The sequence below is a fragment of the Sceloporus undulatus genome, chromosome 3 (genome assembly GCF_019175285.1).
Source record: "Sceloporus undulatus isolate JIND9_A2432 ecotype Alabama chromosome 3, SceUnd_v1.1, whole genome shotgun sequence".
NCBI lineage: Eukaryota > Metazoa > Chordata > Lepidosauria > Squamata > Phrynosomatidae > Sceloporus > Sceloporus undulatus.
Genome location: NC_056524.1, coordinates 173,118,905 through 173,144,028, shown reverse-complemented (window position 1 = coordinate 173,144,028; position 25,124 = coordinate 173,118,905). Strand labels below are relative to the sequence as shown.

Genomic DNA, 25,124 nt, shown 5'->3' with positions numbered 1-25,124 from the left:
ATTTCATCTGCCTTGGTCCTGGCATCGGAGGTAGAGAAGAACTGCTGGACCTGATCCCCTTCCCCACCACCTCTCCCTTCTCCTTTTGTGTCGTGTCTTTTTAGATTGTAAGCCTGCGGGCAGGGAACCGTCTAACTCAAAGATTCTATGTACAGCGCTTTATAAATAAAGGTTAATAATAATAATAATAACCTTCCCCATAAGCAGAAGCCAAAAGGATTTATGTATGAACTTAATTAAGGATGGAGTTTTACTGTAACTACTTAAAGCAGAGCTAATTTCATGCAACTTCAACATATTCTGCGGATGCTAAGGTATCCTTTCCCCAGAGTCAGTAATGTTGACAAAGATAATAAACTTCTATTTATCTTAAAGAGACAGTGTGGTGTAGTGGTTTGACTGTTGGACTAGGACTTTTTTGGGGGGGGGACCGGGGTTCAAATCCCCGATAAACCATGTAAACCTGCTGGATGATCTTGGACAAGTAAGATTCTTTCAGCCTCAGAGGAAAGCAAGAGCAAACCCCCTTTGAGAAGAAATTCTGCTCAGAAAATATTGTAATAGATTTGACTTAGGATCACTGCAAGTCAAAAATGACTTGAAGGCACACAACAATCACAATGTTTTAAAGCTTTCCTAAGTAGCCAGGAAACCCATAAAGGTAGGGGTTTACTGTAATGAAGTGAGAAGAAACATTCAGGTCCATTCTAGGCTTTGTCTTAGCCTCCTTTTAAATATATATATAAAAAAGAGGCTAAGACAAAGCCTAGAATGTACCTGAATGTTTCTTCTCACTTCATTACAGTAAACCCATACCTTTACATTAGAGAATAGCCACCTAAATGAATTCAAATAAGTGTTCTTCATAGCATTACTAGGATTCTCCCTTCATCTTTAGACCACTGGTGCAGAATATTACACCTCCTGCTAATGTTGTTAAACTAGGAATACCATGCTCTCTCACTATTGCTACATTGGGCAAAGCTGATGGGAGTTGCAGTCCAACAACTTCTGGAGGGCTACACATTCCCAACTTGTTTCAGACACAACAGGCTTTCTTAAAAAAATAAGATGGCCAATTAAACATCCAAGTAGAAACTATACTGTGCCACCTTCCTTGTAATCATTTCTTATAATCATGCTGCTAAAACTAGCATTTTGAAAACATTTAAATATGGAAAGCTGCAATGTGAAAGCTCAAGTTGGCACTCATCAGTTTTCATTTTTGTTCCTCCCAACCCCTTGAAAGAAAATAATGGAGCAGACACTGTAGTAGTTGTTGTAATCATTTATTTGTCAAACAGTTCAAGTGCATTGGAACAAATGGAAAAGAGAACCAATGTATCTTTCCAGAGATTCACTCTGTCTTTAATAGTAGTCACCCTCTGCTGCTGATAGGTCCATATATATTTGACAGAGGAACAGCTGAGAAAATACAGACTCAGCAAAAGCCAGAATATCTAAATACAGGAAACAGTTATTCTTCTGCCTGTCCCATTGTTTTATCACATTCATCTTCATTCTGCCTCCAAGAGTTTAACTTGAACAGTAACAAGGGTCCTATTACATGGCCAACTTTCAGCATACATGCGGTCAAGTCAGTGTAAAGGGCTGTAATTTTAAATAGCCATCCCTTCCCTTTTAAGCAAATAGGTTCTTCTCCGAAAACTGATCATATCATACCTTAGTTACAGAAATCACACCCTCCTAAAACAAGCTGCTGGAAAATTGGGGAAAGGTTTTAAAAACTGTTCGGTGGCCACCTTTTACTGGATCTGGTAAAAGAGACATCTGCAATGGATTGTTCTTTTATTACATAGGATAATGCAATGTAGAACAACCAAATGGTTTAAAGCAGTGTTCTTCAAGTGCTTTCTTTTTCCAAACCAACAAATGTTAAAACTTTCAGCCCAATGAAGGTGTGAAACCCAACAGCTGTTCTATGGGCTTGTACCTCCATTCATCTGCCTCCAGTTCTTCAACTAAACCAGCAAGTTTTTCCATCCGAGCAACCTGCTGATCTGCAAAAGAAAATTAACCGTGGTTTGCAATCAACTTTCAATTAAGCCTTTGCATTAACAGCCATGAACGGTATTTTACAGCAGACAATTATTTAATTGGCTATTCCACATCTCACTAGGCTGGTTTCACAACTGAAGATTGGTTTCTAATTTATATATTTTTATTCAAACTATATACTAACACTTTGCAGTCATCCGTACAGAATTCATCATAGTTGCCATCCTGCCTCTATGTGTGGGAGAATCTATTGCACAGGGAAAACCCTTAAGGCCTTCATAGATGAAGCCCCTTCTGTTCTACTCCTCTATGGATGAAGCACCAAGAGCTTTCATATATGAAATAAAAGTTCTATTTACATAATCAAAATCCACCCTCGAGTCCCAGGAAGCACATATCAACCAAACTCCTTTTGTACTATAAAGACAATGATTTGAAAGGTCCCTAACTTCTGAAAAGTCATCTAATAAAAGTACAATCTGCTTGGCTGGTTATCACTTCTAGAAGACTCTTCTCCAATCTTTGGACCATAGAATATGGGTGGAACAATAAATTATCTTGCTTCACAAACAAAAGAGCTAACCTAACCAGATAACATATTTTCCACAAAGCTATCAAGATATCTTATAGAGATCTCTTCCATCTTGATGGTACTTTAAAAACACTAACTGTTCTCCATTTATCAAAGAGTCAGGAAGGAGAAAGAGAAAAGACAGAGATCAGATATAAAATATCTGACCTTGGGTCAGACAAGGAACATTTATTAACAGGAGATTTACGACTCACAAGGCTTCCTAGTATGAATACAGTGTTCATAAAGCTCTTCTCATGCACACAGTACAAAATAAAGTAATGGTTACAAAACTTATCTCCTCAGTAAGTAAGACTGCATAGATAAAACATTGTTCTTGTAATGCTATTACACAAGATAACATTGTGCCAACAGACTAACTAGAGATCAACTAGATTACTATTCTATTTTTTGGTTGTTCACAGCAAGGCATTCATCAGAATATTATGCAACCGCTGCTGTGAATATGTCCATTAACATTTTATACTCAGTTCACATACTTACCATGTTTCACTTGCTTTAATGTGGATGCAACCTGGTAGCTGAAAACTGATTCACAGAGGAATCGCTCTGAGCCATCTGTAAACAGAAAAGGAAGGCAACTTAGCCTGTTTTAAGATTATTATGATTCCCAAAGTCTCTAGGGCCTCCCTATATCCCTTTAACTGCACCATAGAAAACAACAGTTCTGTTTTTGTATCAAGATTCAACCTGAGGTTTGAACTCACATAAAAATGTAACCAAGTAAGTTAACTGCTTGCTAGGCTTCATGAGAACTTAAGAGCCCTGCTGGATCTGCAGTCCTGGTCCATCATTCTTTCACAACATGGCCAGATTGAATGCCTCTGAGAAGTGCACTGGCACAGGACTGGGAAATCATTATTTTTGTATTTATTTATAACACACACACACACAGAAAAAATAGGATTCAAAGCAGCTCTCTTGAAACAAACAATAATTAAAACTTATACAGCCCTTCAGATGTTGTCAGACTGCAACTCCCACCATTCCTCACCTATGGTTATGCTGGGAGTTTGCAGTCCAACATAATCTGGAGGGCCAAAAATTGCCGTCTCCTGCATCAGGTGGACTGGAAAGCAAAGCCTTCCAACCCCACCATTTGCTGTCCAGGAACAGATAGGAATTTTGTAACTGACATTATTTAAAGAATAAACTTCGTGGACAGGGACAGGATCTTGAGACATGTCATTGTTCAAGTTTCCCTTTAACATGTTTTTGTGGGTCAAAAACATTACTTTCCCCCAAAGACAGTGTAGTGTGCCAGGTCCAGGTCCTGAACCAGAAGATCAAAACATGCAGAAGCAGTTAGAAACCCAGAGGCAGTACCCATGTTTAACATGCAAAAGGCACCAGATTTAGTCTTCGGCATCATTCAGTTGTACTGTCCTGTCCTGTCAAATCCTGGAATGTCACTCCTAGCAGTTTAGACAACAATGAGCTAAACAGAGCAGTAGACCAACTTGACATAAAAGAGCTTTCTTCAGCCATATTTCCCTGAGATTTTGAACAAGAAAGTCCAAACTGAATTTGTCCATCATATTCCATACGCATCAAGTGAATATCTAATTCTTCATTTTACAAATGGCCTTGGGAGCTGCTATGGCTTGGTGGTTTATAAAAGTAGTATATACACACAATCTATACCTTGTCGATTATTACATTATGGCTAAACAGCTGTTAGTTGATCTGTTCTCCAGGAATTTGTCTAGTTCCTTTCTAAATTCATTAATACAACTCAAATTCTGAAAGACAACCATGTATTGCGTTAACTACTATCTTATCTGAAGTTAAAATAATGCCAATCAGTTTTCACAAGCAATATACTGTAGAATTTTAATGGCAAAAGATACTACCTAGTCTCTAAGATTTAGGATTTTTGTAACCTTCTATCACAAACTTGGGGAACCGTAACTATTGCAGGGGACAGATGGCCACCTGGGACCCAGGAGAAATCATGGGGAGGGGAAGGCCACCACCCTTCTTTTCCATCATCTTGATCCTCTCCTACTCCCATTCCCCTGTACTTTTCCAGAATGGGACAGTAACTAGAGATAACAGTGGGATTCCACCCCAGGAAATAACAGTGGAATCCTAAGTGGGATTCCACACTGGGAATGTGAATGGAATGGGGAATCCCACTGTATCTCCTCTCTGATAGCAGATAGCAATGTCTCTTAATCCCAATGGAGCATGTGAGCAGGGTGGTAGAGGAGGAGTATTCTGCTGCTATCTCCAATCCCTTGTATGTGTCAGTACTCAAGAACAGTCTGAAGAATGGTAAGTGACTCTTAAGGCCTTGAAGAAAATCTGTTCTCTTAAGAATGACTATTTAGGAAAGTTATGAGTGACTCATTCATAAAAGTGGAACACACCTTGCTTAGTCGTACAGAGCAATGTAAAAGACAGGACAACAGCTGGTCAAGCATCTCAGGGAATAATATGCCAGTGTATGGAAACAGTGACAATAGCTGTCTTTCAGTTTTATTCATGTTAAAGTAAATATATAGTCAACATTTATATTCTGTCTTTCCTCTAATGAGCTCAAGGCAATGTACATGGATCTCTTCCTCCCTATTTTATCCTCACAACAACAACTTGTAAGATATGCTGGTAGAGAGGGTGACTTGCCCATGGTCACCTCAGTAAGTTTTATGGCAGACTGATGGCTTTGACCCAAATCTGTTAAATCTCAGACTAACACTGAAGGTACTGATCATATCTTTCTAAACTGGTCAGCAACCCAAGTACTCCAGTAAGTGCATTTATCAAATATATACTCCTTTTTACTTTTTAACTTCCAGCAAAACAGGCTACTGTATAATATCTAGGAGAAAACTTCGCAGGGTGTACAACAGTTGCATAACTCCCACTTTGTAGCGGCAGTTTTAAGAAAACTGGTCGCACTGGTTTTCTACAAATCCTTTTGCACAAGACTATCAATATTCCTAGAACCTTTGCAGAAAGAAGATCAATTCCTCACAACAAACAGGAGACAACAGCCATGGAAAGAGCAATAATGGATTTGGGCTCCCAGCCTCCCCATTGTGTAGCCTTCTGTATGGAGACTGTAAATAATGATTCCACAAAGATCAATGAAACCAAGCTTTTAGGTTTCAAGGCAGAATTAGATAACTATCTAAAAAAAAAAACTGATTTTAGCTATTCTGGTTTCTGTGACTTCTGGAATGTTTTACTATACATTTTAAATTCAAATTTGTCTGTAAGCTGAACTACAAGCCCTTCTGGTAAGAATAAAATAACTGATTCAGCTGTAACCTAGCACAATCTAACTTGCAGCTGGGGAAGATATGTGTTGCCCAAGAGTGTTTTCTCTCCTCTGTACAAGGGAGAAGAGCAAAACCGCACCCCATACCTTTTTTGTAGGCATATATTGTGGCTTCCTCCCATTTGGTAAACATGCAAAATAGAGTGAGAAGTCCAGAATTTGTTTTAATACACTGGATCAGGGTGGGAAATCTTCTTAGGCCCACTGGTTACTTCTCTTGTGGTTAACCTTCCAGAAATTGCACACCAAAATGGGGGGGGGGGGGGCAGAACAAAGAATGAGCAGAATCAAAGCTTAAGTGGGTGGCTCTGTCCTATTCTCTCATACACACTTCGTGCATATACAGTGGGACCTTGCTATTTGCTGTGGTTTGGTTCCAAGATCCCCATGGATAACAAAGACCTTGGATACTCAAGTCCCATTAAATATAATGGCAGAGCAAAATGGTATCCCGTATATAAAATGGAAAATCAAGGTTTGCTATTTGGAATGTATACTTTAATTTTTTTTTTCAAACCGTGAATGCTTGAATCTGTGGATGAGGAGGGGCGACTGTACAGACTCCAACAGAAGACTTCCCCCAGTCTAGCTGATGTGCAAGGGAGCTATCTGGCCCCCTCACAGTACACAAGGAGGATTTAACCTAATGATTTTATGGGAGAGGGTTGAGGGGTTAGGAAAGGCTAATTCTTCCTTGTTCACCTATAAATTTCTTTAGTCACGTTTCTCTAAAACTAACTGTTGTGCAGAGGGAAGCCCCAGGCTGTATTCAACCCATGACTCAAAAGCTTCCCACCCTGGACTAGATGCTCTCATATACATACAGCTGACTTTAAGAGTACAGATGGAAGGAACTTAGCAATATCACAGTGTCACAGCTGAGACAGATTAAGCACTTAAAGGATTCAAGAGGCACAAAGGAGAAAAGACCCTCTGAAAGATAAGCATCTTGTTTCTGCTGGACTGTACCTTAATGTCTCAGCTGAGAAAAGCTGCACAAGCATTAAAAGTTTAGTGATATATTATTAACTACCTAGGTCATCATTATATTATGCAAGTCAAGCAGACAGAAGTCTTAATTATTTTAGTGGGACCTGACATGCTTCAAGTCTGATGGATCACACTCACTATATTTTATCTTGCTGTTTGTAACACCAGATAAATTAAGGTCTCTGCAAAGTCCAATCGACAAGGGCAGTGCACATTACTATGCCAAGAAATGCTGCCAACAATTAAGCCAAGAGGACTACTTGACTCAGCTTGAGTCAATCTACTACCTTTCTTCTTTGAACTTAATGAAGTACTTCTTTGTTCACTGAAATAGTTCATCATACATGTTTACTAGTTCTCTTGCAATCCGTAACATTTATCCATGCAAAACAATCTGTAATTAAATTTTCTTAAAATTTCTCTAGATAGGAAATAACCTGGAATTTTCCACACTGCGTCTAGCATTAGCACTGAATAGGCAGATTGTATTTTACAAATAAGTGAAAGATAAAATAAACATATCCAATTCACCTGGAAGGAAACATGAATTTCAGATTAATCCTGATTCAAAATCTAAACACCCATCACCCAGCAAAAACAAAGATAGTTTGGGGCCAAAAATGTAGGGATAGGATCCCAGGAACTGTGCAGTATGTTCTGCTTTTTTAAGAGATACTTTGAACTTCTGTTTCTCAACAATATTTCTCCTTACCACGCAGTAAGGCTTTTTCAAACAGGGAAGAGTTTCAGGAGTAATTTAGCCATAAGGTCTCACTACACACCAAGGAAGACTATGGGGAATACAAAGCCATCACAGTCACTAAACAAGGAGCATTCCAGTCCACTCATGGGTGAATCTGCTCAAACTCTCACAGATCATTCTTCCTTGAAGGACAAGATCCAGGGTACACAGAACAGGAGAAAAACAGTAAGAAGAGATAGAATTCCAATACAGTTTTGTGCTCTGATCAGTAACTCTGTGACAATATTATCTCCACTTACAGGTGAGCTGACGTCAACATCTACTAATAAAAGTAGCCTTTCCTAACCTGGTGCTCCCCAGATATGTTAGACGACAAGTACACTCATCCCTCCATATTTGCAGCTTTGATATTTGCAGCTTTGGTTATTCATGGATTTTATTAATATGTTCTCTCTAGGAATATCTAGGTCCTCCAGTGCAACTCTATGGTCAACTTTAAAAGATACACTGAAAGACCTAGAGATTCCTAGGCCGGTTACAAACCGGCATTTGGGACGTCCGGAGGACGTCCTATTTTAAAAAGGGGGCGTCTCTTCTAGACGCCCCTGGGCCTAATACGGACTCCGTCCGTACAAGATGGCGCCGGCCCTTCTACATGGCCGGCGCCATCTTTGCGTATCGGACGCTGAGCGTCCGTACGCGTCGCGTCCTTTGTGACGTAGCGAGTGCGCCCCTGGCGCCTCGCTACGTCGCAAACGCGACTCCAAAAGAAGCTCCATTTTGGAGCTTCTTTTTCGGTCCGCAGGGGAGCCGCGCCGTGTGGAGGCTCCGGCTCCCCCGCGGACTAACCGGCGGCAGCGGTTTGTATCCTGCCCCCGAGAGAATAATCTACTAGGCCTTTGTAGCTCCTCCAGTGCAGTTCTGTGGTACATGTCTGTCGGACGTTGACCACAAAGTTGTATTGGAGGACCTAGAGATTCCTAGAGATGTGTCCTCTCTGGGAAAAACATGGTGTTTTTGTTATTTGTGGTTTTTGCATATTCACGGGGGTCTTGTGCCCCTAACCCTAGCTAATAGGGAGGGACAAGTGTACTATTATCTCCAGTCAATATGGCCATGGCAGAAGTCTGAATGAGAGAGCAAGACTAAAGAACTGGAAGAAACCTAGATGGCAACAACTCTTAAAAAACCCATTCAGCAACTCCTAATGAACACCTAGTCCCCATGTCTACCTATATATTAAAGTTATTTATGCTCTGCTCTTTAAAGAAACTTTCCCAGAGTTTTAAAAACTATAATAATAATAAGATGCACAGAGGCAATTGCCAGTAATAAGATCTAAAAGCACAGATGGCACAGCAGCCAGCTTCAAAGAGTAATACATACATTAAAAAGGCCTGGGAGAATTTAAAAGATCTCTCCTGTCATCTACATGATATCACAGCAAGCATTAGGCAAACTGTCCCTTGGGAGAATATTCTAAAATGGGGCACTCCCACCAAGAACATCTACAGTGGTGCCTCGGGTTACGAAATTAATTCGTAATGCGGCCGCTTTCGTAACCCGAAAAGCCTTCATAAGCCGAATTGCCATAGGCGCTAATGGGGAAAAGCCGCGATTCCGTGCGAAAAAGCCGAAAAAAGCACCAAAAGTTTTTTCGTAACCCGAAAAAACATTCGTAACCCGAAACAATAATTCCCTATGGGATTTTTTCGTATCCCGAAAATTTCGTAACCTGGGTATTTCGTATCCCGAGGTACCACTGTATTTGGTTGCTGTCTGTTGTATCTTTGATGGCAGTGGCATCCAGGAGAATTCGTAAAGATGATCCCAGAGTACAGACAGCCTTTTGTGAAGATAAGAAATTCATCAGTACCGTGGTCCCAAGCCAAAGAGAGCTTTATAGGTAAGCACTGGAACTCTGAAAGGGCTTAGATTAGGAGCCAATGAAACATTTTAGGTGCATCAACAGTATGCATTCCCTAGTTAGTTCAGAATGCAAGTTGTGTTCTAACTGCTAAACCATCTTTAAAAGGGAACTCAAGTCTGCAATACGTTATGGCAGTTTTAACCCAGGAGGTTATCAGACTATGGATGACTGAAGCTAGTCATTCTCATTTCAGAATGGGTCACAGTTGGCACATCAGCCAAAACTGGTGGAAGGCAAATCAAAATTGGAAAATATTGGATCTAGGAGTACTTCCATACTGTGCCTTTCATCCTTCAGGCATAGGGCAGTCCAATCTAGAACAAACTGAAGGTGGACAGACTGATGGCTGTTTCCTCTTATCCCCATGTTTTCTCATATGCAAAGCATTCCACAATCACAGCAGACACAGCTGCTCTTGTATGGGGTTGCAATATTTCCTTTTCAACATTCCTGTGTCTCTTCCCATATTACATGCTACAAGAGGAATGCATGAAGTGCAGCAGCATTCTGCATGGGGATACAGGGATGGAGAAAGGTGCACCTGTTGCTCTGCCCTTTGCCATATCATTTTCAAGATTACAAGGTTCCAGAGAAAAGTAGCAAGGTTAGAAACTCCATCTTTCTGTGGTTTTAGAACTCGTTGTCATTTTAACACAAAGTAAATATGGATACGATTGTGCTGCTGCACAGGAGGAAAAAAAACCTGAGTGTGGTAAACTTCAATTAGACAATTAAAAAAAATATTATTCTTTGTTGTTGTTGTTGTTGTGTGCCTTCAAGTCTTTCCTAACTTATGGCAACTCTAAAGCATATTCTGACTAACACATAACAGAGAGAAACTAGGACCCTATCATGGGTTTTTGTTGGCAAAATTTGTTCAGAGGGGGTTGCCATTGCCTTCCTCTAGGCTGAAAGAGTGTGACTTACCTAAGGTCACCCAGTAAGTTTTATGGCTGAGCTGGATATTTAACCCTGATCTCCAGAGTCATAGTCCAATGCTCAAACCACTACAAAACAATGTAGTGTAGAGTAGCTCAATTGTGAGATAATTCATTTTTAGAACTGAATCTCATACTCTTTGAGTAGCTATCATCAGTCTTCTTTCTCTCGCCTGTGTTGCAAATGGAATATTCTGACTAACACATAAGAGAAAATAGGAAATGCTGTCAAATGCACAGGTTGAATGTGAGCAAAAAGAAACACAACCAAAACACTTCAATTGCGAGTGGATGGCAAAGTGCAAGGTTATAGATTTAAAATAAAACTCACAAAATATGGTTCCTTTGGCAATGTCAACCGTTCCCAGCCAGTCTTAAATTATCTTTAAGTACTGCATGCACTCTGAAGAATTAACATTCAGTTTCTGTTCTAGAAAGATGAAATGACTGCATAAATCTGGGGTGGCAAGAGACCACAGTCTTGTCATGTCTTAAAAGGTGCCAGGTGAAAAATGGAAAAAAAAAGGGCCACTTCAAAGAGAAAGTTCTGCCAGCAATTCTAGGTGAGGCAGTGCTAATTAGCAGAATACTGTATTCAATGGGTGCACCTTCCTTTAATTAGGATAGTAGTGATTTGGGTGATAAAAAGCCAGTTCCTTTAGATATATTAATGTTTCTGACTGTAAGAGCTACCCTTCCATATCCCTATTATGAGCAACCTGTCTGGAGAAAGCTCCGCTGAACCATCTCCAAATGACATACTAAGTAATGTTTGTGGAATTATGTCCCACATATAAGTTCAAAGATTGCAATGGCATTCCTGTCCTACCAATCTTTCCTTGAACAATATCCCCTCGAACTAGTTATTATAATAACTTTTTAACTTAATGAACTGGTAACTGAATTTGTTTTCCTCTTCCTCCCCCTCCCCAAAACTGTGCTGCATCTTTTAAATCCTATGTTTTTGAACAGCCACTGTCTTGCTTGTTATTGATCTTATGAATGTTGCTCTGAGAGGCTTCTGAGATGAAGTACGGGCTAAAAAGATGCTTTAAATCAATAAAATGGGTTTTAAGAGGTCTGAATGTAACAGTTTATCTAGGGGTTTTTAAAAATTAAAAATCCCCTCATCCAGTAAACTGAAAAGCAGTTCAATATTTTAATTGGTTCTAGGGGCTCATTAAGCCTGACGACAAACATTTAATCTTAATAAATCCAACAGTTTGTCACACAAATGTTAATGCATACACATGCATATATTAATTAGACTGTAACACAGTACATAATTAGTGCAACACAGCAAATATTCATGCAATGTATTGGTATGAACTACACAGAGAACTCCCATGAATAAGATGGGCTCACTGTATAATAACATATATTTCCACATTTTTTTCTTGTTGTATTGAATAAGTCCTCATGCTTATGTCCTATGGTGTTTTTGTAATTTTAATTTTTTTGGCCTATGCAGCACGTTGATTATTTCTGCCAAATCACATAGAATGGAAGTTGGGAAAACCTTTGGCTTTTCATATGTTCTGGATTACAGCTTCCATAATACATTACCCATTGAGTATGATGGGAGCTGCAGACAAAGCCTTTTGGAGGGTCCAAAATGCTTCACCCCGACCTAAAATAGGTGGGTCTAGAACAGAGATGGTCTAAATGCAGGTCAAGGATGGGCTCATGTGCAGCCCATATGAGAGCAGTTACCAAAATATATGGGATGGGGTGAGTCCCCACAGGTTCTGCGGGTAGCAGTAACTGCCATTGCCAGTCTACTGAGGTTGTCAGTAGACTGAGGTTTAGAACCTTCCATCAAGAACAAAACATGAAAGGCAAGTGTTAGAACTGGATGGTACCTCTTACATCTGCTGCTGGTGTTACTTGTAAGTCATTCACAATAATGTAGACAACTCAAGAATACCATGCCTGTGCATTCAGGTGAGAGCATTCAGGTGAACCCATCCAGAAAGGTATAAGGAAGCAGGGGCAAGAACTCTAAAGCAGCAGGTTATGGCAACAAGATACACAAGTACAGAAGGATTTATTTCTACATGGGATTAATCATGCCACTCAAAGCCATCTCCACATCTCAAACATATTCAAGAGGGGATCCTATCTTTTTTGTGCCATCGCAGTGCTATCCCAAGCCATTAGGGAAAAGATAAATTTTGTTAAAACTAAACTTCTGCAACTTTCTGGGATCAATATAAAACTGCCCAGAATTTAACTCTTTTCTCTTACAAGAAGAACTAAGGCAGTTTTACCATACATACACTTTCATAAATTATGTAGGGATCTACATTTCTATGTAGCCTCACTATTATTAGGAATAACACCAAACTACGCTAACAAATGGCATACCATCTGTCACCTACCTTAACAACTACTATTTTGTGTCACTATACCAGCCACACATCCACTATACTAGCCAGGAGCATAAGGCAATGAAATCAAATTTGTATTTAAATCAGAGATCAAGTTCATTTTCTCAAAAGTACCCCAAGAAAACTTGTGAGTTCACACCGAGGACAAAAAGAACATGTGTTTGCTTCTTCAGTCATAAGCTCAACATTTAAGCAGGGAGAAGACTGAAATGTGCAGGAAAGAGAAAGAGAGCAAAGAGGACAACGAAACAAAATCTAGATCAAGCTTTTCTTGAGATTTAGTACTGCCAGTGATGTCATGCTAACTGTTATATTTAAGAGCTTGCGTGTTGCCTCCAATTGTCTTTTTACTCAGTTTTCCCTCTTGCCAGTTGTAAAGCCTGAGTAGTCCATTTGATATAGAAGACAGAAGAGGAAGCTGGGTTGAGGAACTATTTGATGTGAAGACAACATGGCTACTTTTTAAGGGCTCATAGGCTTTAAAACACCAAGGATCCTGATTAAAGTCTGGTAACTCTAAGTATTTATCAATATCTATAATTAAGATGAGTGATTCTTAGACAAGGCTTCAAACATACAGCATGAACATGCTGAAACCAACAGACCAGATTCCTCTCTGCTGAAACATCAGCAAAGTGATAGCTAGAATCAATATAAGTCATGGTAATAATTTTTTGTGGGTTTTTTGGGCACAAAAAACTATGGATGCCGGCCATGAAAGTCTTCAACTTTTCATTGTAATAAATTCAACCCAATTGCTGAGTCAATTGAATGCATGTAGAAAGATCACAAAACTAGTGTACACTCCACTTTGGCAGACAAGTACTGGATTCTGGTAGCCTCTGACCAATCCAGCACCCTTGCCACTTGTGGTCAAAACTCCTCTGAATACTTTTTCAATGGCACAAAAAAGATGCCACTTGCTGTGATAAGACACAGAAGCCACTGTAAGACATGCAGAGAGAATAAAGTATATGTACAGTTTAGCTGTTATCTGGAATCAGAAAATACAGTAATTACCTTCTAACATTTCCCCAGCTCCTTTGGGGTAAGTGAAAAGAGCCTTACGTGGTGTGGCAAGGTCTGAGACGCTGAATCCAGAACCCGTCACAGAGCTTCCGCTAACTCCACCAGCTGAAGATGATGAGGAAGAGGCAGCCATTTTGTTTTGTCTGAACCTGAACACAAGACAAAGAGACACACAAAGCCAAGTTAAACAGAAACTCCTTTCAGTTATGTCAAATTAATTAATCAGATATCTGAGTTGAAGTGTCATACTTAGGGCTTTTTAAAAAGATCCTACTCACTCAAGACTGCAAGCTTAAATGAGCAATTTATGACTAGACAACACATATATTTTATATTTATTTTCTGCATATATCTTTAACTTTGGCTGCTTTCTGCTTCTGCACTTGTTCAGTCTGTATCACATGGAACTATCAGTGGTGTGAGATAAGTTGCGCACTCTCAACTGACTATACAAGACATTATCCTATCTTGCACATCCAATACTCCAATCGGAATGGACACCACACCAGTAGAATTCAATTCTTCTGGCCTAATGTCTTAAGGATGACAGCCTTCAGAATACACCAAATACCATTATAACAGCCAATCTTTTCATTGAAGTGCTGCATATATTAGGACCCAGACAATTATCATCAAGACAAGTATTCAGAGGATGGTGTGATCCATTCCCAACTAGACTTAGCAAACCTATGAATGAGTAACAAAAGTCCAAAACACACTACAAAAATAATCCAGTTTGAGACAACTTTAACTACCCTGGCTCAGTGCTACAGAATTCTGGGAACTGTAGTTTTGAGAGACATTTAGCCGCCTTTGTCAGAGAGCTCTGGTGCCACAATAAACTACAATTCCCCAGGATGCCCTAACACTGAGCCAGGGCAGTTAAAGTGGTCTCAAACTGGATTATTTCTGCAGTGTGTTTTGGACTCTGCACTGTGGATTTGAGGAGTGGGACTGCTGAACCTATAGGTCATGTGGGAATACCACCAAAGATATTATACAATATGTATACTTAAACAAGGACTGGGATGAGGGGGGAGAAAAGTCTCAAGAGTCCATAAGATGGGTGGAATGAATTAAATGATGGATGGATTGTGTTGTAGAAATTGTTTAAATTAATACAGATTTGTTTAAAACATTGTCAAGCTAAGACTTATGAAGATTAATAAAAGGCAGTCTGTTAAAGAAACTTGGGAGTATAGGATGCTTTTAAGCCATTAGAAAAAGTATGACAGATTAACATATGACAACTGCACCTGTTTCTATTGGACAAGTAAAGCTACACATGATTTAGTTCTCAAACGTAAGACAGAAAGATTTACTGGTTATATACAGTCACTGAACTGTCCCCAATTTTCAATTCCTAATTTCAGACAATGCAAATGTTTACCCTGCTCTATTTGTAGGCAACATGCTCATGTCCACAAACAAAATGCTATACCAGTTTTATCCATCTGGTGGCACTAAGAGCTCAAAAACCTTTATCCTGAAACCAGTGGCATCCCAAAGGCCAACTTTATAAATTTAACTTTCTCATTAAAGACTATATATCTAATTAAAACATATAACCAGTCTCTCATTCAACAATATCTCCTTAGGCTATTTTACTCTATTTATATATCCATGCTGTTTTAATGATGTTATCTATTTTTGTGTCCTTTACTTTTTTCACTATATTTCAAAAATAAGATAATCATTCTTCTATGGTCTCCAATTCAGGCATTCATTAAGGCAACAGTTACTGTACAGTTATGTACTCCTTGATAATTAACCTGGTTTTATGTCAGGAACTTATTTTCCAGTTTATAAATGTATCTCATTAATAAGTGTTATCATTGTTATGTGCCTTCAAGTCCTTCCTGCATAGATATCCCTTCATACCATCTCAACAGAGAACAACACAACAACATATTGACAAAATGCAGGCCTGTGAATAACACTGTCATATTTTTAAAAACAGATCCTCCTGTATGATTTTTAACACCTTTGCCCAATGAAGCAAACAGTGGAGCTTTGAATGCTTGCATCATGTATTTTGTGCTTTTTGTTTGTCAGAATAAAGGCATCACTGTTTTGTGGATTTGGGGTGTTAACTGTATTTCACTGTATTGCCAACATGGCTATCCCCCGAATATGTTTCCAACTTATAGTGATCCTTATCATGGGGTTTTCCTGGCAAGATTCATTCAAAGGAGTTTGCTGTTGCCTTCCTCTAAGACTGAGAAAGTGGGACTTGCTGAGTGGTGATTAGAGCCCTGATCTCTCAAAGTCCTAGTAGTCTAACACTCACACCACTACACCGCATCAACTCTCGTTACCTTTAATCTCCAAAATAATTTTTGAGACAGGAACTTGAGCTTCCTTGGTAGGTGCTTAAATGTCTTTTACACAAGTGGACATCACTTTAAAAAAAAAAATATCTTGCATTTTGTTGTTACAGTAGTTGCCCTCAAGTCATCTTAGACTCATCGTGACCCCTTGGGGAATATACATCTCCAACCCCCCCTATCCTCAACTGCTCTGAATGGGCCCTGTATATTCAGACCTGTGGCTTCCCTGATTGAATCTATCCATCTGCTGTGCCATCTTCGCATCTTTCTTCATCCCTCCACCTTTCTCAGCATCATTGTCTTTTCTAATGACTCCTGTCTTCTCATGATGTGGCCAAAGTATGACAGCCTCAGTTTTGCCATCTTGGCTTCCAGGGAGATCTCTGGCTTGATCTGCTCTAGGACCCATTTGTTTGTCTTTTTGGCTATTCACGGTATCCTCAGAACTTTTCTTCAGCACATCTCAAATGAGTTGATTTTCTTCTTATCCACTTTCTTTACTATCCAGCTCTCACATCCATACACGGTGATGGAGAATACAATGGCTTGGACAATTCTAACTTTAATGCTCAGTTGTGTATCTTTACACTTCAGGATCGTGCCTACATTTTTCATAGGTACTGTTCCTATTCCTAATCTTCTTTTGATTTCTTGAATGAAGTCTCTGTTTTGACCAATATCTGATTCAAGGAATAGAAAATCTTTATTTCTATTTCCTCATTGTCTAAGATTGAATTTATGTAGATCCTCTGTGGTCATTATTTTTGTTTTGTCCATGTTCAGGATTAATCCTGCCTTTGCGCTTTCTTCTTTGAACTTCCTTAGTAATTGTTCCAAGTATGTGATATTTTCCACTAATAGTATGATGTCAGTCACATATATTAGATTATTGATGTTTCTTCCTCCTATCTTCACTCCTCCATCTTCTCAGTCTAAACCTGCTCTTCATATGATATTATCTGCAAGCAAGTTGAACAAGTAGCATCATAGTATGCAGCCTTGCCTGACTTCTTTGGCAATTGGGAACCATTCTGTTTCACTGTATTCAGTTCTACCAGTAGCCTCCTATCCTAAGTACAGATTCCTTATCATGACTGTCAAAGGTAGTGGCACTCCCATGTGTTTAAGAGTGTTCCATAGATTTTCATGATCTATGCTGTTAAGGCTTTGCTATAGTCCATAAAATACATGCTGATTTTCTTTTTGAATTCCTTCGTGTGCTCCATTAGCCATCATATGTTTGCTATGAAGTCCCTAGTGCCTCTGCATTCCTGAACATTTTTGGATTTCTCTCTTCATTGGAGTCTATGGAGTGAAGCAGACAGGCAGAAAGGAGTGGCTAGAAGCTGCTCCAAACCCAATCGCTCTGGGGTCGTGGTGAACACATGCTGCAGCCTAAGGGTGCCTCTTCCCACACCCCCAAATAGGAGCGGAAAAGATCCGCTCCTTCTGGTGCTGGTTTTGGGCCAGGGTAAACAGCCACAGCATGGCCCTGAGGTTGCTTCCAGGCTCTCAGGGGGATGCGTCGTATAAACACCTGTCTGCCCATCTATTTCGAGCCTATGTTGCATAATTTTAAGCATAATTTTGAATGCATAACAAATTAATGCTATGGTCTTATAGCTGCTGAAGCCTTTTGTGTCTCCTTTTTTGAGGAGAGGTATGTATTTTGAATGTTTCATCTGCTGGCCACCGTTTTGGTGGCCAGCAGATGAAACATATTTGTTGGCATATTTTAGTTAACACTGGAATTGATGCTATCTCTGTGGATTGCAGCGATTCAATTAGAATACAGTCTGTTCTGGTGATTCATTCTTCCTGATTTCTCTTATTGAACCTTACACACTGCTTTCTAGAATTTGAGGTTCATCTTCTAGATCAGTTTTGAAAATGAGAAGGAACATGAAATGGCTCTAGAATGCAACAGAATTCCATGTCTATTTGCCGTCCCAAAAATATGTTTTTCTGAACTGTCTAGAAAACCTCTTGTAAGACCAAATAGCTGATTAAATTCAATGCAGAGGCCTTTACCACCTGTTTATTTTCTTTTGTGAACTGAGGCACAAGCAAGAAGAACATAATTCCATCTCTCAAAAGAACTGCTCAATTCTAGTCAACACCACAGTTTCATTTCTCTTGCAGATACAGGAAATTTAAAATTCAGTTCAAGTAATTGGTGAAAGTGGTTTACTCTTCTTCAATAACAGCAACAAAAAAGGATTTGATCAACAAAGCTATTAGTCTGCTACCCCCATCACATTTTTTTGTGTTAAAATACTGGAGGAAATGCTGGAGGAATCTTAGAACTGTTATGATTCTCGCCTTATGGTAAATAAAATGTAAGTGTTTGGACCTTTATTATTATGCCAAACTATAAAAAATAAATTAACAAAAAACTCAAGCTGTTCAGAAGCCTTTATTATCCTATTCTATTAAACTGTTCCCACAACATAGAGAAACTGTATTTTAAGCTGTTAATGTACTACATTATACACACAAGCACAATTAAAGCTATACAATTATGTGCAAAGGGTATATTCATCATTATGAACCATGTTGCTCATTTCACAGGCACACTCCAATGACTATCTGATCAATGGCACAGCATGGCGCCCAAATGTTTGTTAGGGGAAATGCATCTTTCAACAGCTTACCACAGTGTGAACAGTATATTTACTCAATCTACGAAAACTTTTTTTGAGCTTGTACCTTGCGTCGTTCTAGCCACAAGTCAGAATAGCTATCAATAGTCAAGCAAACAAGCTTTACCTGGTACTTATAAACAAGCTGAAGATACAGTACTGCAGACTTCTTTTTGCAAAGGCTTCAGTATTTACATGCCAACATGCCATCAGTAAAACTTGTTCACTAATTCTGATATACACAGTGGAAAAAACAAATCTATAATCTCCTTAAGAATATGGACTGGTGGAAAGGATGTATTTTGGTACTCTCTTTCTCTCTGGACAAGGTTGGGTGGCTCAATCAGCCATCTGCTGCTATACCTGCCCACTGCTACACCCACAACTTCCTTCCACCAACTTTCTGTAAACCAGATTGTGCTTACATTTAAAAAGTCCCAACTGGAATCAGAGCCACTGCAGACGTTAGGCTAAAGGCCATTTAGGATCTTTATGAAAGCTAATTCCAGAAAAGCAAACCTGTAAACACATCCTGCTGGGAGAAAAAAACAACAACAACCTAAGATATTCTGTGTGGTTCTTTAAACATCAACAAAGTCACTGTGCCAATTGTGAACTTTTACACTACACCCCAGTGCACATTTCCTAGAAAGTTACTCTCCTAGAAATTAGCAGGACTTGGTACCAAGTGAACCTGTTTCACACTGCATTTCTAATACTGCTGCTTCTATAAAGCAAGAACATTGTTCATGAAGTGTACAGTCACAGTAACACAGTATACAAGTTCAGTCATTTTAATATGGAAGCATGAGGTCAAGAGTTTGCAGCAGATGGAACTCTAGGTGTGTATCGCTGCCACAGTCTGGGCAAAGGGAGGAACTACAGGGAAACCCATTGGGAAGCCGCAGCAGCACTGAAGTGGGCCGCATGATACTCCATGACCTGTAAAAACTCATCAGTCAGACCTATTGTTGGCTTTCAACAACAGAACAATACACAGATTAACAGATAAATCACTTACTCTCAACCAACAGTATATATACCCCCCCCCCTTCTCCATGCCATCATTCTCTGAAGATGCCAGCCACAGCTGGTAGTGAAATGACAGGAATAAACTGTTCTAGAACACAGCTTCATAGTCTGAAAAACCCACAAAAAACTATTACCTTCTCCTTTCATGCATGGAAATGTTAATTACTAGATCCTGGATCCCTGTAACTGTCTATTGCAATCCATTGATTAATACTGTATTTTCTATCTGAACACTAACTGCTGGAAGGTAGAGTGAAGGGAAGGACCATTATCATTAGTACAGTAAATAATTTCATAATTTTTTCATCAGACCTACATATTTTATTTACTAAACATTAATAAGAATTATCCAGTGCAGGGTTTGTGCATGGACCTTATGCTACCTCAGTTCTTATAAGTGTCAGCCTGTCAGACCTCTATAGACGGTAAACTGCAAAAGTGTTGTAAGCAGTCTTGAACCCCAAATCAAGAAAATGTGGGATACAAAGAATTATCATCATCATCTACTAAGCCTACAGGTGCATTGCAAGGTAGTAATTTAATGTTGGCATTCAAGTCAACAAGATGTGGCTGTTGCATTAGAAGACCCAGTAGGCCACATTTCCAAGACACAAATGTGTATATGATTTGCACAATATCAATTTATATGCAAATTCAGGCCAGGGGGGGAAACTGGCTTCTGTCCAAATGATATGGTAATCAAAAAGTGTGGTAAGCCTCGAAATATACTTTTAAATTTGTAATCAAATACACAGCCTTTTTCGTGGAAAGCTTAGCCGGTTCACAGGTGGAGCACAACATTATGTAGGACTGAGCCACACTTAAGCAAGGCAGGCTGTAGATTGAACAAAACTCGAAACTATTGTTTGCCTCCTGCTTTTAAATTCTCATCGTGTGTTTTGATTTCAAACGGAAAACACAAAATGACAAGAACATCTGTTTCAAGAAATAGTGAGAATTGGAAGACAGGTTGTAGCTCTACTTGTCAAACTGAAAGCCTGCGACAAAGAAAATGAAAGCAATTGTTAAGATGCAGCACGCAAAGTCTCAGAGGAGGGATAACGTAAGTCCTCTGTATCTCAACCAAAATTAAATACAACAACACCTCAAACATGTCTTATCAAACATCTTGTGATAAAAGATGCAGCTGCTCTCTTTCTACATCTGGACTTAATGGTCTGATGAGACAGAAAACTCAGAGCAGTTTTTCCTTCCTCCTGTCTAGGCGAATCCTGAGGCAATGCAGCAGACAGGACCATCAAGAATGGATTTGGCCCCTGGTGAAAATGTGAAGGGGAGGTTTCCCCTCATTCCTTCAAGGTGCCTCAAATATATCTCTGGCTTTGCTTCGCGAACGAAGATTCAGGAAGGACTCATCCCGTGCTTTGTACAAGCGCGTTGGTGACTAAAAAGGCCAATCTGGGACAAACAGATCCAGTTGCAGAAAGCACAGCAGAAAGTCTCTTTGGGTGATGTTTCCGGGTTGTGGTTCTTTCTGTGTTGTCGTTTCTCTTCGAGACTCGTTCGGCGTGAGCTTTCGAAAAAGGCTGCAGCATCATGGATAGTGAGTCTCCATGCCTCCCGATGCGAGGCCAGGGTGGACCATTGTTGGTGATCAATTTGGCCGAGCCTGAGATGTTGTTTCAGGGAGTCCTTGTATCTCTTCTTTGGGGCGCCCCTCTTACACTGACCCGTGGCGAATTCACCATAGAATACTATTTTGGGGAGGCGATGGTCCTTCATCCTAGAAACGTGTCCTGCCCAGTGCAGCTGTGTCCTCAATAGCATGGCTTCAATGCTGGTGATCCCTGCTTGCTCAAGGACAGCAACATTTGTCACATAGTCAGTCCAGTGTATATTTAGAATTGTGCGTAAACAGCGCTGATGAAAGCGTTCAAGGAGTCGTAGGTGTTGGCGATAGGTGACCCATGTTTCAGACCCACAGAGGAGAATAGACAGTACAATGGCTCTATACACACACATACATATATATATAGTGTTGGCAACACAGTCATTGCCACCACAACTAGCATCTTCCCCCAGTCACCTGTCAAACTTCATCCGTGCACAGGGGCCATGCTAATCTTCTCTGTACTGTTCCAATGTTAGAATATGTGCTGCTGAAGCGAGCACACCTGCCAAACTTCATCTTTGACCCAGTCCCAGAAGCTGCCTTCTCCCATACCATATTCCCCTCAGCAGCCAATCTAAGCCATGAGATGTTCATGTGCTGCTTTCAGAAGTAGCGCACTTGACAAAGAACTGGAAGAACGGCTTGCCCAGGTTGTGCAGTTGGAGGCTCTGCTCCTCCTGCTGCTCCTCTTCCAGGCAACTCAGGCCACAGTGGGTTGATTCCCTCTGGGTCTGTGTTACCAGACACCACCAATATTGTTAGAGATCCTGCATTTACTTGCGGCTTCTTCTGACACTGCCTGCCACTCTCTCTTTCATTCCCTTCCATTTGCTGGTGCTACTGTATCTCATTGCTCGCTCTGTAGCTTCTTTTCCTTCAACTGGGTTGTGGTCCTGGTCTCTCTTGCAGCAAAAGGCAAATCCTCCTCATACCATCTTAACTAAAAACGAAACAACAAAATGCAGGCATCTTACTAACATCTCCAATTTCCCCCCTGTTTGGTATGCAACATCTTGCTTGATGAAGAAGCCAGTGGACCTTTGAAAGCTTGCAACAAGTATATTGTGCGTTTTGGTTGGCCAGTAAAGTTATCATTGTTTGGTGGGTTTTTCTTTGAATTAGCTAAAAATCTGTTATATTTTGTAGTACATAATTTTATATTTCATTATTATTATTATTATTATTATTATTATGGAACTCACTTATTTTACAGTGGATGTCAAAAAGAATCAGTGAATGATACTACCAAGAAAGAACGTGCGCCTTTTAATGAAGTGGGGCCCTCCTTTTCCAGGATGCGTCCTCCATTCCAGCCTTCTGTCCAGGAGGAATTCCGAAATGTCCTCCATCTTGAGCACAACTAAGCAGCATGGGTCCACATTTCCAGGAGTGTCTTTAGCTTTTATTTGGACATGCCCTTTTGCGGCGCCTCATCCTCCTGTGCAGTGAAGAGGATACCTCCCTAAACTGTTCTCTGTAAGGGGTTTTGGCCTTCAACTCCCAGAATCCCAAGCTATTGGCCAACACAGCCGAGGCTTCTGGGAGCTGAAGTCCTAACTTTTTTAAAGGGCGTAGTTTGGAGAGCAAACTAAGGTCCAAAACACACTGCAGACATAACCCAGTTTGAGACACTGCAGAAATAATGCAGTTTAAGACTGCTTTAGCGGCCTTGGTTCAATGCTAGGGAATTCTGGGAACTGTAGTTTTGTGAAACATTCAGCCTCCTCTGTCGCCACAATAAACTACAATTCCCAAGATTCCCTAGCACTGAGCCAAGATAGTTAAAGCAGCCTCAATCTGGGTTATATTCTGCAGCGTGTTTTGGATCTAACTAAACTCTTGCTCTACTGCGCATGCGTCATGGCGGGCGAAGGCACCGAACTGCGCATGCGCGCAACCAATGAGAGGCGTAGAGGCCCGCGATCATCAACCAAGGCCCTACTACGCCGTAACGACGACTCACCCGTAGCGGGGCAGGGATCACCTGCCGCGGACTCTCGGGCGGGTCTCGCGATACCCGGGTAAGCGACGCGTCGGGGGCTCACCTCGCTGCCTTTCACCGCCGCCTCATGTTTACTTTAGGTCTGCTTTCCGCTCACTGCGAGGGGGAGGGGGGAAGCGCTGGGAGGACGACTGCTCCAGGAGACGTGCGCTTCTCCGCGAGGCGCGCGGGGGCGAGCACGTCGCGACGACGTACAATGAGAGTCGTGGTGGAGACGGGGCGGGGAGCGCGAGCCTGGACCGTTGGGAACCATGGCAACGGAGTGACAGCTGGGCCTGGGGCCTAAAGGCCTCATCTGAGGAGGAGAGAAAAACAAAGTGGAATAAAATGATAACACAGTTAAAACACAAACGTTACATAAAACACACACATTTAAGCTGCGTTGTTATAAATGATTGATTATTGATTATTTTAAACCCAGAATTTTAACCAGAAATCAGCAGGAAGGCCAAGGAGTCATGACTGAAAAGGAAACATCATTATTATTATTATTATTATTATCTGCAGCGTTGTTCAGCCCATTAGGAAATTCATATTCCAAATTAGTGGGAACCCCGAATTCAAAGTGAACCCAAGCTTTTATAGCATTTTGAACAAAGGAAACTACAAATCACATTTCCAAATTGTTTATGTTCTGAAAAGCAGATTGTTTGACATGAACCTTTGTTCCTCGTATATTTCAGCACTATAACCTTCAGCTCCTGAGCATTAGTAAAATTCTGAGTTTTAACCATTCTATCACATGTTGTTACACGTATTAAGAGAGCTACGCCATATTTATATTACAAGACGTGGTAGAACGATAACTAAATATAACGTTCATGTTTAAAATTCACGGCTCTGGAGGCCAGGGTTTGATCCCTGGCTCAGCCATGGAAACCTTTAATGAGTGACAATGGGCCATAAGTCACACTCTCTCAGCCTCAGAGGACAGCCAAGGCAAACCTCCTGTGAACAAATCCTGACAAGAAAACCCCCATTACAGTTTCACCTTAGGGTCACCATTAGTCAGAAATGATCTCAAGGTGCACAACGCACACACAAACAGACATTTCTTTCTTTATTTGTTTCACTTATATTCTGCCTTTCTCCCCGGAGCGACCCAAGGCGGCTCACAGATAAAAACCTTTAAAATGGTTATAAAATTCAAACAATTAAAACGTTTCTACATAAAAACCACATAAAATATACACAATATAAAATATTACATTTATAGATATAGCTATATCCTAAACTTTGCTTTTGAGTTTCTCGCCATAAAGACGGAGTTTAAAAAACTAACCTTTCTCAGGCAGTAAATGTCCCTGTTGAAAGTAATATAATATAATATAATATAATATATGATATATATACATATATATTAATAATATATAATATATAATACAATATAATATATAACCTCATATATAAGTCAAGGGCAAGTTTTGGGGCCAAAATAATGGATTTTGTTATGAGCCGTGGATAAGTCGAGGGTAAAACTTAGGCATATATAAAGGATGTAAAGGATGAAATAAAGGAAAACAATTCCCAATGACTTACAAAATTCCAGCAGGCATAACTATTTATGCACATATTAAAGGCTGATTAAATTCTTGCCTTTTGCATGTT

General features: G+C 40.1%; 2 protein-coding genes and 1 non-coding gene across 10 annotated transcripts in view; 1 reads left to right on the top strand and 2 right to left on the bottom strand.

Annotated features, from left to right (window-relative positions):
* Positions 1 to 1,273: 1,273 nt before the first annotated feature.
* ANAPC16 (anaphase promoting complex subunit 16) lies at positions 1,274 to 23,695 on the bottom strand. Of its 5 annotated transcripts, none has more exons than XM_042457467.1 (4): positions 23,560 to 23,695; positions 13,917 to 14,026; positions 3,095 to 3,169; positions 1,274 to 2,021 (listed from the first exon to the last, which is right to left on the bottom strand). In XM_042457467.1, the coding sequence occupies exons 2-4, from the start codon at positions 14,008 to 14,010 to the stop codon at positions 1,906 to 1,908; spliced, it is 285 nt and encodes a 94-aa protein (XP_042313401.1). In that variant the 5' UTR covers positions 14,011 to 14,026; positions 23,560 to 23,695; the 3' UTR covers positions 1,274 to 1,905. The 5 variants fall into 5 exon arrangements, with proteins under 5 accessions (XP_042313401.1, XP_042313399.1, XP_042313398.1 ...); XM_042457465.1 differs by having other exon boundaries at positions 13,869 to 14,026; positions 23,560 to 23,688; XM_042457464.1 differs by having other exon boundaries at positions 13,869 to 14,026; positions 23,478 to 23,614.
* LOC121927442 lies at positions 21,907 to 22,014 on the bottom strand. The gene has a single exon (XR_006103212.1). It is a non-coding gene; the product is annotated as a U6 spliceosomal RNA (small nuclear RNA).
* Positions 23,398 to 25,124, top strand: part of ASCC1 (activating signal cointegrator 1 complex subunit 1) — an 88,129-nt gene continuing 86,402 nt past the window's right edge. For 2 of the 4 annotated variants that reach the window (XM_042457461.1, XM_042457458.1), the window contains exon 1: positions 23,398 to 23,535. The gene's annotated coding sequence lies outside the window, so the exon portion shown is untranslated. The remainder of the gene's footprint in view (positions 23,536 to 25,124) is intronic. The other 2 variants (XM_042457462.1, XM_042457459.1) reach the window with 1 other exon arrangement.

What these genes read in the sequence shown, in the direction of transcription:
- ANAPC16 (XM_042457463.1), bottom strand. Translation starts at nt 22,863, where the DNA reads ATGGAGGACATTTCGGAATTCCTCCTGGACAGAAGGCTGGAATGGAGG. An exon ending in GGGCCCCACTTCATTAAAAG is followed by an intron (nt 14,027 to 22,777) that starts GCGCACGTTCTT and finishes TCTTGTGTTCAG; the next exon opens with GTTCAGACAAAACAAAATGG. An exon ending in CTCAGACCTTGCCACACCAC is followed by an intron (nt 3,170 to 13,916) that starts GTAAGGCTCTTT and finishes TTCTGTTTACAG; the next exon opens with ATGGCTCAGAGCGATTCCTC.